This window comes from Nerophis ophidion, linkage group LG27, assembly GCF_033978795.1.
Source record: "Nerophis ophidion isolate RoL-2023_Sa linkage group LG27, RoL_Noph_v1.0, whole genome shotgun sequence".
In the NCBI taxonomy this organism is placed as follows: Eukaryota; Metazoa; Chordata; class Actinopteri; order Syngnathiformes; family Syngnathidae; genus Nerophis; species Nerophis ophidion.
In genome coordinates this window covers 18,596,906-18,615,918 of record NC_084637.1, presented here as the reverse complement: position 1 = coordinate 18,615,918, position 19,013 = coordinate 18,596,906, and the positions used below count along the sequence as shown (strand labels likewise).

The window sequence follows — 19,013 nt, the reverse complement described above, 5'->3', positions numbered from 1 at the left end:
GACATGGATGAAAGAGTTTGGCGTGGATGAACTTGACTGGCCTGCACAGAGTCCTGACCTGAACTCTGATAGAACACCTTTGCAATGAATTAGAACAGAGACTGAGAACCAGGTCTTCTCGACCAATGCACTTTTGGAAGAATTGTGGAAAATTACTATAAACACACTACGCAACCTGGTGGACAGCCTTCCCAGAAGAGTTGACGCTGTAATAGCTGCAAAGGGTGGACCCACATCAGATTGAACCCTATGGGTTAGGAATGGGATGGCACTTCAAGTTCATATGTGAGTCAAGGTAGGTGGCTAAATACTTTTGGCAATATAGTGTATCTTCTGTAATCTAGTAACAACATTTCATGATTAAGATCCATACATTTTCATTTCATTTCAATTTTTTCATTTATCTTCTTCATTGATGTGCATGTTTGATCAGTAGATAGATAGATAGATAGATAGATAGTACTTTATTGATTCCTTCAGGAGAGTTCCTTCAGGAAAATTAAAATTCCAGCAGCAGTGTACAGAGTTGAGATCAATTTAAAGAAAAAAGTAAAAAGTAAATAATGGGGGTTTAAAAGGAAACAAAATAGAGAAATATTACAAAAAGAATAAAAACAATGGGAATAACAATATAACAGTAAAATAAGAATATAACAAGAAAAGTAGGCAGTAGTGACCATGTTATGAAAACGTATTGCACTGTTAATGTTTTGTATCCCCTGTCATCCTAGTACCTCCCGCCCCCCGCCCCAGAGAGGAGTTGTACAGTCTAATGGCGTGTGGGACAAAGGAGTTCTTGAGTCTATTAGTCCTGCACTTGGGATGAAGCAGTCTAGCACTGAACAGGCTCCTCTGGCTACTGATAACAAAAGATAACAGTAGACAATTAAACTAACAACTAAACACATACTTACACAATTATGCTTGAAAAGGAACAGGATGAAGAAAAATCTTATATTTCCTGCCCCCTTCAAAATAAGTAGTTCATGGATAGCCCAGATTCACAAGCATACAAACCAAACAAATACATCCAAATATAATGAAAACAAACAAAAAACACACAAAAAAACAATAAGTGCAAAACTTCATGTAGTACAAACCGAACAAAAAAAGTAATATACACCTCACGGAATGATACAAAACAGACATAAAACCAGACAAAAAATAAGTGAAATAATAAATATAAAGCAACATGTAAGCACTTATGGCTGTCCATATGATCTTATTGTTCTGTCTTTATATATTTTTTTCAATTGAAATATATTTCTACAATATTATATCTCATTGTAAAGAGAATTCCATAGTTTAACCCCCACCACTGATATTCACATTTCTTTTAAAGTTGTCCTTGAATACTGATGTTTGAAATGACTTTTTCTTCTATGCTTTTTATTCTCAGAATTGATGAAAAACATGTTTTTGTAAATTTGCTGGTAATCTTTTACTTTTAGCCTTAAACATAATACATAATGTCTGTAACTTTACTAGCTCCTGTAGTTTCAATAAACCAGAATTAATAAATAATATGTTAGTGAGTTCTAAATAATCTACTTTGTGAATTATCTTTATAGCTCTTTTCTGTAGTTGATACAATACCTTTGTTACGCTTATATGTGTTCCCCCACACTTCCACACAGTAGCTGATATGGCAATATACGTCCACAATACAATATACGCATTGCCCTATAATCTAACACATATTTTACCTTATTTAATATAAAAATACTCTTAGACATCTTTTTCCATACATGTGCAATATGAGATTTCCATGTCAGACTGTCATCCAGTATCACTCCTAATAATCTAAGTTCAAAAAACCTTTCAATATCAATTCCATCTATTGACAGTTTGATCGTTTCCTCCCTTTTCCTCAAAATTCATAAAAGTTGTTTTTTTTTTTTTTTTTACATTTAATGGTAATTTATTGACATCAAACCATCTCTTAAGTTTAATCATTTCCTGTTCAATAATGTTTGATAACGCTTTTAAGTCGTGTTCCATACTATACAAGTTGGTGTCGTCCGCAAATAATACAAATAAACTTTGATACCTCACATATATCATTAATATGTAAAATAAACAATCTTGGTCCCAAACCCGAACCTTGTGGAATTCCACATTCAATCCTCATTTGTTCAGACGTATTACCCACAAAATCTACAAACTATTGTCTATTATCTAAATAACTTCTTAGCCAGTCTTAAATTACTCCTATCACACCAAATGAATGCAACTTCAACAGTATAGAATTATCTATAGTGTAAAATGTTTTTTTAAGATCGATTAACACCCATATTGTGTATTTCTTATTATCAGTTGCTGGTGCTATATCCTCCATTATATTCATTACAGCTGAAGCTGTGGATCTATTGGTCCAAAATCCATACTGGCTCTCACTCAACATGCTCTTTTCAATAAAACTGTTGAATTTTTCTACGAATATTTTTTCAATTATTTTAGAAAATTGCGACAGCAGTGACACTGGTCTGTAATTAGTAAATCTATGTTTATCTCCCGTTTTAAAGAGTGGAATTGCCTTTGCTATCTTCATTCCATTCTGGAAAGGTCCCTTTTTGAAAAAAATATTAAAAACATAAAGAGGTTTAATGATACAGTCAATATTGTTTTTCACAATTACAAACCCCGTTTCCATATGAGTTGGAAAATTGTGATAGACGTAAATATAAACGGAATACAATGATTTGCAAATCATTTTCAACCCATATTCAGTTGAATATGCTACAAAGATAACATATTTGATGTTCAAACTGATAAAAAAAATGTTTTGAAAATAATCATTAACTTTAGTATTTGATCCCAGCAACACGTGACAAAGAAGTTGGGAAAGGTGGCAATAAATACTGATAAAGTTGAGGAATGCTCATCAAACACTTATTTGGAACATCCCACAGGTGTGCAGGCTAATTGGGAACAGATAGGTGCCATGATTGGGTATAAAAACAGCTTCCCAAAAAATGCTCAGTCTTTCACAAGAAAGGATGGGGCGAGGTACACCCATTTGTCCACAACTGCGTGACCAAAGAGTCAAACAGTTTAAGAACAACGTTTCTCAAAGTTCAATTGCAAGAAATTAAGGGATTTCAACATCTCCGGTCCATAATATCATCAAAAGGTTCAGAGAATCTGGAGAAATCACTCCACGTAAGCGGCATGGCCGGAAATCATCGTTGAATGACCGTGACCTTCGATCCCTCAGACGGCACTGTATCAAAAACCGACATCAATTTCTAAAGGATATCACCACATGGGCTCAGGAACACTTCAGAAATCCACTGTCACTAAATACAGTTTGTCGCTACATCTGTTAAAGCTCTACTATGCAAAGCGAAAGCCATTTATCGACAAACATCTAGAAACGCCGCTGGCTTCTCTGGGCCAGAGATCATCTAAGATGGACTGATGCAAAGTGGAAAAGTGTTCTGTGGTCTGACGAGTCCACATTTGAAACAGTTTTTGGAAATATTCGACATTGTGTCATTCAGACCAAAGGGGAAGCAAACCATCCAGACTGTTATCGACGCAAAGTTCAAAAGCCAGTACCTGTGATGGTATGGGGGTGCATTAGTGCCCAAGGCATGGGTAAGGTACACATCTGTGAAGGCACCATTAATGCTGAAAGGTACATACAGGTTTTGGAACAAAATTTGCTGCCATCTAAGCGCCGTCTTTTTCATTGACACCCCTGCTTATTTCAGAAAGACAATGCCAAACCACACTCAGCACGTGTTACAACAGCGTGGCTTTGTAAAAAAAGAGTGCGGGTACTTTCCTGGCCCGCCTGCAGTCCAGACCTGTCTCCCGTCGAAAATGTGTGGCGCATCATGAAGCGTAAAATACGACAGCGGAGACCCCGGACTGTTGAACGACTGAAGGTCTACATAAAACAAGAATGGTAAAGAATTCCACTTTCAAAGCTTCAACAATTAGTTTCCTCAGTTCCAAAACGTTCATTGAGTGTTTTTAAAAGAAAAGGTGATGTAACACAGTGGTGAGCATGTCCTTTCCCAACTACTTTGGCACGTGATGCAGCCTTGAAATTCTAATTATTATTTGCAAAAAATAAAAAATAAAGTTTATGAGTTTGAACATCAAATATTTTGTCTTTGTAGTGTATTCAATTGAATATGGGTTGAAAAGGATTTGCAAATCATTCTATTCCGTTTATATTTACATCTAACACAATTTCCTAACTCATATGGAAACGGGTTTGTATCATGTCTATACATATCTGTCTGTTGATGTCTTGTTTTTCAGTTTTGTTACCACCGATACAATTTCATTGTCACTAACATGTCCTAGAAGCATGGACTATAGCACCTTGCTTTCCCCTCTCCATCCACTCTTTATATCTTTATGTTCTCCAAAACTCTCTGCCAATTTGGGTCCAACATTCACAAAAAAAGAATCCATTCGCCACTTCATTAATGTTTTTTATGATCCTTTTTTTTTTCTTTGATAAAATGGTTTGGTGGGTTTGTAGACCCCGATGTTATTCCTATTACCGTGTTCAGAATATTCCAAGTTCCTTTGATATTGTTTTTCTTTTTTTGTAGAAAATGTTTATAATAGTCTTTTTTAGGTTTTTAGCTCATTATTGTTATCAATTTGTTTTTGTAAACCTTATATTTCGTTTTAGCATCCTTTGTTCATACTTTTATGAAGTCTCTATAAAGTTTTTTTTTTTTTTCTTTTTACAAGCATTCTGTAGTCCCTTTGTAATCCAAAGCTTTTCATTGTAGCTGTCTCTTTGTTTCCAGACATTCGGACAATGCTTTTCATACAATGATAAATATATACGTAATTAAGAAAAGCCTCTTATGCAGCAATTACCTCACCCACATACACCTTGTTACAGTCTGCTTCAAGTAAGCCCTTCCTAAACTTGTTTATTGCCTCTTCAGTCCTTTTCCATACATACCTTTGGGTTTTCTCCTCCCTCTTCTATACATTTGACAGTCATAAGTAAGAAACACGTGTAAGTCGTCACTTACATTATTAATTACTAGTCCACTTTTTATATTATTTTCTATGACTTTTATGAAGATGTGATCGAATAACGTTGCACAATTTGTCGTTATTCTACTGGGTTTGGTGATCAACGGATAAAGCCCTCTACTATATACCATATCCAAGAAGTCTGTTGTTGATTTATTTCTGGATGAGCTTAGCAGGTCTATGTTCTAGTCGCCACACATGACAAATGTTTTATTTTCCTTTACCTTACACAATAATTCTTCCAGACAATCATTAAATGCTTCTACCTTAGACCCAGGTGTCCTATATAAACATGTAACAATAACACTTCTCTTCTTTTCTATGTCTACCTCCACAGTTACACATTCAAATAAATCATAGATTACCACAGTCATATAAGCAGTAGAAATTGGATGGATGGATGGATACAGTACATTAAACAGGTCTGCATTTCAAGCCACTGTCAACAAACAGGGCCACACCCCCTCCCTTCTTCTTTTTTCTACTACTGTGATACAACTTATACCCATCAATGCAGAAATCGATACCTCTGTCTTTATCGATCCATGTTTCAGAAAGTGCTATTATTTTGAATTTGCCATTTAGCGTCTTCAAATATTCGTCAATCTTTGAGAAATTTGCATAAAAACTTCTACAATTGAAATGTATTAAAGAAAATGTATTATCTAAACTAACATTATCATTAAATTGTTCCTCGGTATAGAAGTCACAAGTATAGTAGTCGCATTTAAACAGATGGTTTTCCGGGTCAACATCATATTCAAAGTCATATCATTTATAGTCCGTGTATTTAGCTCTTGAAAATGATTGATTCTCAGTTGTCTCACCTTCTCGCCGCGTAGCCTTCCCTGTCTCCAGCCAAGGATGAGCCACGTCAGTCATAAGCCTAACAGTTCTTGTCTATATTGATCCACATCGCCGAACTCTCGAATTGTGACAACTTTGGCTTCTTCAGATGTTCCATTTAGCCGAATCATGATTTTGCAGTTCTGTGTCCATTTTGCTTGTATCTTGTTTCCTTTCTGAAGATGCGTGCTTGTCTTGCAATGTCGGGACTCTTATTTCTAAGATGTTCATCGATGTAAACCCCAGTTCCCTTCAGCTTCCTTCCCTGCCGCAGTAACTCTGTTTTATGTGTTTGATTCACAAACTGAAACACAATGGCTGCGTTGGTTCTGCTGTCCTTCCTGGGGAGACTATGCCACGCCGAAATGCTGCCACTTTGAAGAGTCATGTTCTTACTTGTGAAGAAGTTAATTACTTGCCATAAAAGTGTCTCAAGTTCGTCTGCCGGGGCTTCGGCGTCCTTGTCAGCGTCCCTGCCGCGAGCCGTGGCCACTCTTGCATATGTTCGATGTTTGGTTTCCCGTCCACTGATAATCAAATCCTCCATTCTGGTGTACTGTTCAAATTTGTCAAATCTTGTTTTTAGGTTGACAATTTTCTTGTCTTTTCTCCTTGATGATGTTTTTCAACATTTTGATTTCGGTCAACAACTCCATAAGTCTGTCTCGCTGTTTGGCCACAATCCTTACATCCTCCGACAGGAAGTTAAGAGATTTTCTGATCTCCTCCACGTCTTCCTCGAGTTTCTTGTGTTTCGCAATAATTTTCTTGATTCAGTTGGTTTTCTTCTTAGTTTCAATTCGGTTTTTTTACTTTTACTCAGTTTTTCTCAGAGTAGCCTGCTGAAACTCACAAACTAAATTGCCGAAACGCGTGCATCTGCGGGGACGCGTCACGGCACTTCTGCATTCCCACAATCTATCTGCCTTCCCACCCACTTTAAAAGAACATTCTTAATAAATGACAGTAGAATTAGCACACATTTGATTGAGGAGTCATAGTGTAACCACCTGGCATTTACACTGTATGTGTAGTGTTGGAGTTGTCTGACTTTTTGTGTGGCCCTAAACACATCAGTGACTGATATGACAAACTGGCCCAGTTTGTACGCCACAAAATGAGCAGTTTTGCCATAGTTGTTTTTTACTCTTGTTTTTGTTGTGGTTGCGGCCGAAAATGAAACGTTTTTACTCTGTAAAAGTGATGAATGGAATTGATGTCCTGGTTAAAGTCTCTCAAAAGACGTCGCAATGAACAGTGTTGACAATGATTGTTTTAACTGTTAGTGGTGCTTTTCGGCAACAGTCACTCACAGTCGCATTGCAAAATCCTACAGAACAAATAGTTATGTTGTTCACAGTCGGATTGGATTCTATTTTGTGCGCGGCATATATTGTCCGTGCGCAGTGCCGCACAACATAAAGGTAAGGTTGCCAACACCCCCCAACAAAACTATTGATTTTGTTGTGGCTCTCTCTGACCTTCTGGAGGGCGATGGTGCTGACGTGCAGCTTCTTCATTGGCCCCGCCTCCACGGGGCCGCTGACCAGGGCGTCGCCTTGATTACCGCGGAGCTGGCGGTGCTGAAAGATGAGAGGGTTCTCTTCCTCCTCTGCCAGAGTGTAGCCCTGTTATGAACACACACACACACACACACACACACACACACACACACACACACACACACACACACACACACACACACAGTTAAACAAGTGCACACCCTTCCTAGCTAATTATTTGCGTATGTTGCAGAGAATGTTTTGCTTGATTACAGTATTGTTTGCATTAATCCAACATGGTGATGTGCCTGGAGGCCTTACGTATGCAATCAATGTAACTCAGAGGAACTGTGCCAGAAGAAACTCAGGAAAAATAACGATAACAACAAATTAATACGCTTATATTTGTTATTAGTCTTATAATATAACATATTATTATTATCTGCTACAGTGCTAACCGTACAGTCACTGAGAAGCCAGTGTTTACCCAAAAGTTCACAATAGGCAACACTTCACATTGTAGGTGATTGGTGTGCCACCAGTCATGATACAAACATTGATTGATTTGTGTGTTTTAAAATATGAGCAGCAGGCTTCCGTAGTTTAGTCAGCACAGAGTGCAGAGCAGTTTTGGTGAATAATGTATACTAGAGGTGTTTTTTTTAATCAAGAATGGAGTTTGAATCAAATCGTGACCACTAAGAATCAAATCAAAGATTCACAGCCCTACTGTACATGTCTGTAAATGTCTATTTTGTTCTGGTAATATCTCGTATGTTCAACGTTTGTACATACCGCTATGCTAATTTGCGTTAACCTGTCCATTGTGCGATAGCATTGAGCTAGTTGCATTAAAGCCAACTTTTATCCTGTATAGTTATTTCAGTTTATACCAAACTGTATTGTTGATTTAAAATGATTCCTACATGTATGTGTAGGTGTATATTAATGTACTTTCCTTTGTGTGCTGACTTTTACACTAACTTCATAGTGGAGACGAGAGATCCACCGATATGTTTTTTTCAGGGCCAATATTGATCCCGATAATCAGCGGTCAAGGAGGCTGATAATGGATATATGGAGGGGATATTCAATACCGGTAAACGTTATTTAAAGACAAATATTATATGTCAGTAAACATCTGAACAGTGTCCTTGCAGTCCTTCCATTTAGTCCTTTCAACCGGAGGTAGAAGTGCTGTTCCGTCTTCTAGCCGTCCGCAGCCTTTAATCTCAGGAACTCCACCGTCAAGCATGGGGGTGGTAGTATTATGCTCTGGGCCTGTTTGCTGCCAATGGAACTGCTGCTTTAAATGAAAAAGGAGTATTACCTCCAAATTCTTCAGGACAAGCTAAAATCATCGGCCCGGAGGTTGGGTCTTGGGCGCATTTGGGTGTTCTAACAGGAGAATGACCCCAAACACATGTCAAAAGTGGTAAAGGAATGGCTAAATCAGGCTACAATGAAGGTTTTAGAATGGCCTTCCCAAAGTCCTGACTTAAACGTGTGGACAATGCTGAAGAAACAAGTCCATGTCAGAAAACAAACACATTTAGCTGAACTGCACCAATTTTGTCAAGAGGAGTGGTAAAAAATTCAAGCAGAAGCTTGTGGATGGCTACCAAAAGCGCCGTATTGCAGTGAAACTTGCCAAGGGACTTGTAAGCAAATATAAACATTGCTGTATGTATACTTTTGACCCAGCAGATTTGCTCACATTTTCAGTAGACCCATAATAAATTCCTAAAAAAAGCATTGCATCACTTGGGAGTGGAGAAGTCGGCACAAGAGTTGCCATATTATTTAAAAAAGTTGGTATCGTTATGTCACTGTGCGTCAGAGAAGCCTACGTAAGCACGCTGCAGTGTCCTTCCATTTAGTCCTTTCAACCGAAAGTAGAAGTGCAGTTCTGTCTTCTAGCCGTCCGCAGCGTTTTTACTCGTATGGATTCTTCATTCATCACTCCAAGCAACGTTGGTAAATCTTACAATAAAACAATTGTTACTTACAAAACTGTCCCATGTGTGACGTCTGCAGGAGTGTTTTCATGCATATTTGTATGTGCTATCGTAAAGTAATGACACTAGCCTCGTTAGCATTAACTAATATGCTAACACATTTACGAGTGTCTGTGTTATACCATTGTTTTTGTATTGTTTCACTTTCACAAATTCCTGTTTTCACAAAGCTGATTTGAGAGCTAGCTTGCGTAGCTTGTGGGGTCAGTGACGATGACTTCTGTTTTGTTTGATCAGCCATTTAACTGACGTGTTACAGACACCGTTTGGAAACATTTGAGGTATGTAAATTAACATTTAAAGAATATTTCTGTGTAAATAACTCATTTCACAACTTATATATCTGCTGTTTATAGTCTGGTGCGGCTAATGTACAGAAATATTTTTTTAACTCTAGAATTTAGTGGGTGCGGCTTATAGTCCGGTGCGGCTAATACATGGAAAATATTTGTTTCTCAAAAATGTTGTGGGTGTGGCTTATATATCTGTGCGTTCAATAGTCCAGAAAATACAGTAAATGATTTGAATCCCTCTGGACAACATATTTAATGCTTTTTAAGGCCTTAATTGTCGCAAATAACCACTTAAATACTTAAGTATAAATGTGTGGAGGGGGGCGTGGTCGGCGCGCCTCCTGCGGAAATAAAGTGTGTATGGCCCAGCTGACAGGTGAGTAGATTGCCCAGCTGGGAATAATTATCTAATCACCTGTACCCTTTATCAGCATGGGCCGTGGCTATAAAGGGAGAGGGTGGATGAGAGCTAAGCGGACACACCCGAAGACGGAAAGAGTAAACGACCACAAGCACACGTGACTGGAAAGTCCTGCACCCTAGTTTTTATGCAAATAAAAGACTTGTTGAAACCGGCTGCCGGGGCTCGAGAAGATCTATCGGCCTCTGGAGAACCCTACCCGCACAGAGGGTCCTTCACAAAATGGTAAATGGGTTATACTTGTATAGCGCTTTTCTACCTTTAAAGGTACTCATAGCGCTTTGACACTATTTCCACATGCACCCATTCACACACACATTCACACACTGATGGCGGGAGCTGCCATGCAAGGCCCTAAACACCACCCATCAGGAGCAAGGGTGTAGTGTCTTGCTCAAAGACACAACGGACCTTACGAGGTTGGTAGAAGGTGGGAATTGAACAAGGAACCTTCAGGTTGCTGGCCCGGCAACTCTCCCAACTGCACCACGCCGTCCCCAGTACATGTTGTGAGACCAACAAACATAACGTTTAACACCATCACCTGGTACATGTTGTGAGACCATCAAACATGACTTTAAACACCATCACCTGGTACATGTTGTGAGACCATCAAACATGACTTAACAACATCACCTGGTACATGTTGTGAGACCATCAAACATGACTTTTAACACCATCACCTGGTATATGTGAGACCATCAAACATGACTTTTAACACCATCACTTGGCACATGTTGTGAGACTATCAAACATGACATTTAACACCATCACCTAGTACATGTTGTAACACCATCAAACACGACTTTTAACACCATCACCTATTAAAGGGTAAATAGGTTATAATTGTATAGCGCTTTTCTACCTTCAAGGTACTCAAAGAGCTCTGACACTACTTTCACATTCACCCATTCACACACACATTCACACACTGATGGCGGGAGCTGCCATGCAAGGCTCTAACCTCCACCAATCAGGAGCAAGGGTAAAGTGTCTTGCTCAAGGACACAACGGACGTGAAGAAGTTGGTAGAAAGTGGGGATTGAACCAGGGACCCTCAGGTTGCTGGCACGGGCATTCTCCCAATTGTGCCAAGCTGTACTTTTACTGCTTTAAATGACCCACCAAAGCAATATTTTAGCTTTTATTCCACTTTTTTTTCCAAAGTAGTATTTTTAAAATGTGCGGCCCGCACTTTGGACACCACTGCATTATAACAAATTATGACATGAAGAGGCCCCCAGACATCACCAATAGATTACCAATGGGTGGTAAACAACTAACTCTAAGAATATGACGTTTTGTTGCACATGGGTGGCCTGAAAATGGTGTTTGGCGTAACATCAAGCGTGGACTGACCTTCACAATGCGACATATGAGGATGTCGTAACGCTGGTTGTTGATCCGGTGCTTCAGCATCACCTTGTTGACCATGGGGATGAAGATCTGGTACTGCAGATAAGAGGAAGGAGAAGGCGAGTCAATAAAAGTGTGTCTAATTATACCGTTTCGTCTAAATCCCTCCTGAGCCAAATAAATGAGGATCAAACTGTTCTGACAGGAGATCAAAAGCTTGCTTTTCGCATGTTGCCAGACGTGGCTACGCCAGGAATGCTAACGATGGCGTTGATGACTGAGGAGGGGGCAGCCGTGACCTCATCCCCGCTCATAAATAGCAGCCCCCCCGTTGGCAAACACCGGTCCATCACATGGGTCCGTGACGTCAGCGGTCTGGCAGGAAGTCATAAAAGGCCGGCAGTCTTCTAGCGCAGTGTTTTTCAACCACTGTGACGCGGCCGTAAGATACAGTCTGGTATGTTGTGGGAAATGATGCCATTTCATCTATTCGGGTAAAAACATTTTTTGCAAACCAGTAATAACGATCCGCAAATAATGTGCCGATGTTGAGTGTCTGTGTCTAGAGCTCAGCAGAGTAACCGTGTAATACTTTTCCATATCAGTAGGTGGCAGCCGGTAGATAATTGCTTTGTGGATGTCAGCGATGGTTTGTCGTGATAATTTTTTTTTTTCTTTGTCATGAGAAAGGGACGTTTTTGTCATGAATAAGGGAGGTTTTTGTGGTTGGTGCACTAATTGTAAGTGTATATTGTGTTTTTTATGTTGATTTAATAAAAAAATTTAAAATAATAATCATTTTTTATTTTTTACTTATAAAAATGAATAAAACAATTCTTCTGCGGCCCGGTGGTTGGGGACCACTGATCTAGTGGACGCTAAAGTAATACAGAACAAAACTACAACTGAACTGGTTGCAAAGTAGTGTTGTAACAATACCAATATTTTGGTAACAGTACTAAAATTATTTTGATACTTTTCGGTACTTTTTGGTACCTTTCTAAATAAAGGGGACCACAAAAAATTGCATTATTGTCTTTATTTTAACAAAAAATATTTAAGGTACATTAAACCTATGTTTATTATTGCAAATTTGTCCTTAAATAAAATAGTGAACATACGAGACAACTTGTCTTTTAGTAGTAAGTAAACAAAGGCTCCTAATTAGTCTGCTGACGTATGCAGTAACATGGTGCCATTTATTTACCTATTATGATGTCAACATTATTAAAGACAAGTGGTAGAAAATTATGAATCTATTTGTTCATTTACTATAAATATCTGCTTACTTTCTCTTTTAACATGTTCTATCTACACTTCTGTTAAAATGTAATAATCACTTATTCTTCTCTTCATTGATACTTTACATTAGTTTTGGATGATACCACAAATTTGGGTATCAATCCGATACCAAGGAGATACAGGATCATACATTGGTCATATTCAAAGTCCTCATGTGTTCAGGGACATATTTTCTGAGTTGATTGTAGCTGAGATAGGCGCCAGCGCACCCCGCAACCCAAAAGGGAATAAGCGGTAGGAAATGGATGGATGAATGGATAAACATAATACGCATTTTAAAAAAACAAGAGAAGATGTGATGCCAAAAAAATATTGACGTAAACATAGTAGTATCGATACTGACTTGATATCGGGACCGGTACGTTTCATAGACTGTATAGTATCGAAAATTATTCATGAGTATCGCGGTACTATACCAATATCGGTATACCGTACAACCCTACTGCAAAGTACACAAAAACAGAATGCTGGACGACAGCAAAGACTTACAGCGTGTGAAGCAGAGATGGTGTCCACAAATCTGTGATGCATGTGCAGACTTTAAATAATTTATAACCGACCGCATTCTCTCCTACTTAACGTTCGCTAGTGCCACCAGACACACCAATAAGCTTGTCCATAGATGTATTATAAAACTCCTAATAGGAAGTTGCCATTTGCTATCTTTGTTTCATGGGACAATTCACATTAGTGAAGTGAATTATATTTATATTGCGCTTTTCTCTAGTGACTCAAAGCACTTTTACATAGTGAAACCCAATATCTAAGTGACATTCAAAGCAGTGTGGGTGGCACTGGGAGCTGGTGGGTAAAGTGTCTTGCCCAAGGACACAACGGCAGTGACTAGGATGGCGGAAGCCGGGATTGAACCTGGAACCCTCAAGTTGCTGGAACGGCCACTCTACCAACTGAGCTATACCACCCCATTAATAAACATACAAAATGTAAAGGGGCCAAATCGTAGCCAAAAGCAAAGTTCCATCTGTAGGTTGATGACTTAAGATCAGGGCAGATCAGGGACAAAGTGACCATAGTAGTTAAAGTGCATAAGGCAGGTGGAGAAGTGCTAAATTGTTACATATAATAAATGTGCTGAAGGAAATAAATACCCATCTCCTTTGGCCTTATAAGTTAAAGTGCTGGTATTATTGCACATTGTCCTATTACATGAGTAGTTAGCAACGACAGATGTATTTACGCATGTACAATTGGACCAAAAAAAGCTAACATTAATGTATTTATGTATGAAATATTGCACAAAATATGAATACATATATTTTAGAAATCTATTGGACCTAATGGAAAGTATTTCTAGCTTTCTTATACTGTATATCCATGCTCTTGTCCTTGAATTATGATGTATCAACTATAACCCATCAGATACTAAAGACAAAACAAAGTCTACTACTAGCAAAAATGAACAAAAAACAAAAGTCTATGGAGAATTATTTTGCAAAGGGAAAAGGCCAGGGGCTCCCACAAGGTGAGCTTTTCATGTATTAATTTTCCATGCACTTATTTGCTACATCTATCTGCCCCACGTGGAAGGCCGGTCCGTGAAAATAATGCCTGCATTAAACCGGTCCCTGGTGCAAAAAAGGTTGGGGATCTCCGCTGTAGATGACATGACAATTAAAGGCCTACTGAAATGAGATTTTCAGATTTAAACGGGGATAGCAGGTCCATTCTATGTCATACTTGATCATTTCGCGATATTGCCATATTTTTGCTGAAAGGATTTAGTAGAGAACATCGACGATAAAGTTGGCAACTTTTGGTCGCTAATAAAAAATTCTTGCCTTTACCGGAAGTAGCAGACGATTCAAGCGTGATGTCACGGGTTGTAGGGCTCCTCACATCCTCACATTGTTTACAATCATAGCCAGCAGCAGCTTGAGCTATTCGGACCGAGAAAGCGACAATTTCCCCATTAATTTGAGCGAGGATGAAAGATTCATGGATGAGGAAATTTAGAGTGAAGGACTAGAAAAAGAAAAAAAAAGACGATTGCAGGGGGAGCAAATCAGATGTTTTTAGACACATTTACTAGGATAATTCTGGAAAATCCCTTATCTGCTATTGTGTTGCTAGTGTTTTAGTGAGATTAAATAGTAACTGAAAGTTGGAGGGGTGTGGCCACGGGTGTGTTGACGCCAGAGTCTGAGGGAAGTCACGGCAGCTGCAGCAGGACGGAAGCTCCGCTGATGTCTCCGGTAAGAGGCGACTTATTACTACAATTTTCTCACCGAAAACTGCTTGACCGCTCTGATCCATAGTAAAGCTTCATCTTCGGGAATTTTAAACAAGGAAACACTGCTTTTAAACAAGAAAAACACGGCTATGTTTTTGTGGCTAAAGGCTAAAAGCTTCCCACCTCCATATTTCTACTTTGACTTCTCCATTATTAATTGAACAAATTGCAAAATATTCAGCAACACAGATGTCCAGAATACTGTGTAATTATGCGATTAAAGCAGACTACTTATAGCTTGGATCGGGCTGGAAAATAATGTCCGCTACAACCAGTGACGTCAAACGCACACGTCATCATTCCGCGACATTTTCAACACGACACTTCGCGGGAAATTAAAAATTGCAATTTAGTAAACTAAAAAGGCTGTATTTGCATGTGTTGCAATATTAATATTTCATCATTGATATATAAACTATCAGACTGCGTGGTCGGTAGTAGTGGATTTCAGTAGGGCTTTAACAATGTCCACACAAAGGACAGCAACAACTGAAAAAGTCTTGATTGCTAAAACAAAGCAAGTGCGGGGAAAGACATGAAACCGCAACAGGAAAATACCAACAAAACAGGAATAGGAGCCCAAGACACTACACAGGAAGACACCAAAAAAGTCTAAATCAGTCACGGCGTGATTTGACAGTACTTTGAGACAAGTATAGTAATGCATGCTTGGTTATGCTTTAAATTCATACCCAACTACTTTTTATAGTCAATATCAAGTTTCATTTTTTAATGATTTCTGCTGGTGGTGTGCCTTCGGATTTTTTAAATTAAAAAAAATGTGTCTCGGCTCAAAAAACGGTTGAAACACACTGGTCTAGATACCTTCTTGCCCAGCTGGAACACCAGCGAGGACAGGGTGTCCATGGAGGTGGAGCGCAGCTCTGGCGTGCTATCCAGCGTCCTGACGATGGGGTGGATGATGCGGGAGGCGTAGTCGGTGAAGTCCAGGGATTCTGTCAGCCTGTCCAGAGTCTCCAAGGCAACCCTGACAGGAGGAGTCACACAAAACACGTCAAAAGATGGTCTGTGACACATGGGAAATAAAACCTGGGTGTTTGCCAAAAGAAGTGGAAGCCGTCAGTTTGATCACTTTTGATTGGCGTATCACGTTTCTCAACGGGGAAAGACGTTAATGTCTCTTGTTTTAATGTTAGCATTTAAGCTAGGTAGCAAGCAAACGCTAGTCCTTCCATTAGTTCATCAAAGTATGGTTAACAATCACAGCTTTTCCATCATTTTAATTTAATACGGTGAGACTAGTTTTTAACCGTGTCTGTGTATGTACAAAAGACCAAAGCAGTGAAGTTGTCACGTTGTGTAAATGGTAAATAAAAAGAGAATACAATGATTTAATAATCCTTTTCAACTTACATTCAATTGAATAGATTGCAAATAATCATCAACTTAGAATTTAATGGCAGCAACACATTGGCATTTTTACCACTGTGTTACATGGCCTTTCCTTTTAACAACACTCAGTAAATGTTTGGGAACAGAGTAAACACATTTTTTTAAGTGGAATTCTTTCCCATTCTTGCTTGATGTACAGCTTAAGTTGTTCAACAGTCTCTTTCTGATATATTATAGCCTTCATAATGCACCACACATTTTCAATGTCTGGACTACAGGCAGGCCAGTTTAGTACCTGTAGTCTTTTACTATGAATCCACGCTGTTGTAACACGTGGCTTGGCATTGTCTTGCTGAAATAAGCAGGGGCATCCGTGAAAACGTTGCTTGGATGGCAACATATGTTGCTCCAAAACCTGTATCTACTTTTCAGCATTAGTTACCCATGCCTTGGGCACTACTACACCCCCATACCATCACAGATGGCTTTGGCTTTGCATGGTAGAGTTTTAACTTGCACATACAGATGTAGCGACCAACTGTAGTTACTGACAGTGGTTTTCTGAAGTGTTCCTGAGCCCATGTGGTGATATCCTTTACACACCTATGTGGCTTTTCAATGCAGTACCGCCTGAGGGATCCAAGGTCTGTGATATCACGGCTTACCTGCAGTGATTTCTCTAGATTCTCTGAACCTTTTGATGATATTACAGACCGTAGATTGTGAAATCCCTAAATTCCTTGCAATAGCTGGTTGAGAAATGTTGTTCTTAAACAATTTTCTCAGGCATTTGTTGACAAAGTAGTGACCCTCGCCCCGTCCTTGTTTGTGAATGACTGAGCATTTCATGGAAGTTGCTTTTATACTCAATCATGGCACCCCTACCTGTTCCCAATTAGCCTGTTAACCTGTGGGATGTTCCAAATAAGTGTTTGACGAACATTCCTCAACTTTCTCAGTCTTTTTTGGCACTTGTGCCAGCTTTTTTTTGAAACATGTTGCAAAGCATCAAATTGCAAATGAGCTAATATTTGCAAAAAACAACAAAGTTTCTTAGTGTGAACATGAAATATCTTGTCTTTGTAGCCTATTCAATTAAATATAAGTTGAAAAGGATTTGCAAATCATTGTATTCTCTTTTTATTTACCATTTACACAACGTGACAACTTCACTGCTTTGGGGTTATGTAGTACAAACACCCACATATGGAAAACTGACCTACTTAATTTTCATCTAATGTTCGGTTCATCAACTTATCGAATATCAGCCCTGGAATGTTGTGTTCTCCGTAAGGCTTACCCACATTACACTCTAAATTTAAGCACCAATCACTATGGTAGAATCTCTGAGACTTATCTAAAAAGGTGGAAAATACTAGGAAACTATAAATGTGCCACTCTTTATGAAATTGCTGCCGTTTTTTTGGCGTAATCGTGCACAATTGTTTCAGTGTTTGAAAAGGCCATAAAAACAACAACTGGTGGTGATTGGTACGGTACGTAAAAAAGCACAACACCCAGGCAAATGACTGCATACCGTAAGGCTAAAGATGACAAAGCATGGCTACTGACTTGCGGGCCTGCAGGGGGACATCGGGCGCATCGAAGAGCTTGACGATGGGAGGCAGCAACAGGTGCAGGTAGTCGTCCAGGTTGGCACCAAACAGCTGGATGGCGTTCAGCAGCTGGACATGAAAGCACACCACTACTGAAGAGGTTTCTTTCGACGTCACAGGGGGAAAAAAACTGTTTTTCAAAGTGAGATAGTGCAGTGTTTTTCAACCACTGTGCCACGGCACACTAGTGTGAGGTGAGATACAGTCTGGTGTGCCGTGGGAGATTATCTAATTTCACTTATTTGGGTAAAAAACATTTTTTGCAAACCAGTAATTATAATCCGCAAATAATGTGCCGTTGTTGAGTACTGTCTGGAGATCGGCAGACTTACCACGTTATAGTCTTCCATATCTATGTAGATGTCGGAAACTGTTAGAATAATTATGTATAAGTTATCACACAACGCTTATGCTTAAAGGCAGTTACTATTGTTATTATCAATTATGCTGAAGTTGTACTTTTCTATTTGTGCAAAGGAACAACTTGCAATCTTGGATTGCAGTCGTCTCGTATCAGTGTTTGTGTCCAGAACATCGATTACCGTGACGCAGACAAAGCAGAGACAGGGCGATATCATGAGTGTCAGCACATTTGCATTTCTGAATAATCATATATTGTGTCCAACTGGGGCTGCTGAAATTACCCCCGCCCCTTCTTTCAGAAGCAGCCTCAGTGATGTAACCAGGGAGCTCCCAAAAAAAAAGGAGCAAGTGGGATTGGACCTTAGAACGTGGGTTGAATCTGTAACTGAGTGTACAGTCCAATACGTCTCTCCTCATTGAGAAAAATTGAACTCTGTCTCTGCATGATTCCTTGCTTCTTGTCTGTTTAATGGATGTCATCAGTGTTTGAACCTGACAGAAAGAGCTGGAGGTAGTGTGCAGGTAAAAAGGTGTCTAATACTTTAACCAAAAATAAACAAAAGGTGAGTGTCCCTAAGAAAAGGCATTGAAGCTTAGGGAAGGCTATGCAGAACGAAACTAACACTGGACTGGCTACAAAGTCAACAAAACAGAATGCTGGACGACAGCAAAGACT

The 19,013-nt window shown here is 39.2% G+C and overlaps 1 protein-coding gene across 1 annotated transcript in view; it reads right to left on the bottom strand.

Annotated features, from left to right (window-relative positions):
- Positions 1-19,013, bottom strand: part of mtor (mechanistic target of rapamycin kinase) — a 294,825-nt gene that overhangs the window by 181,565 nt on the left and 94,247 nt on the right. The window contains exons 22-25 of the mRNA XM_061889707.1: positions 17,931-18,043; positions 15,831-15,993; positions 11,456-11,548; positions 7,344-7,490 (exon numbers count right to left, since the gene is read on the bottom strand). Of these exons, the coding sequence (XP_061745691.1) occupies positions 7,344-7,490; positions 11,456-11,548; positions 15,831-15,993; positions 17,931-18,043 (516 nt within the window). The remainder of the gene's footprint in view (positions 1-7,343; positions 7,491-11,455; positions 11,549-15,830; positions 15,994-17,930; positions 18,044-19,013) is intronic.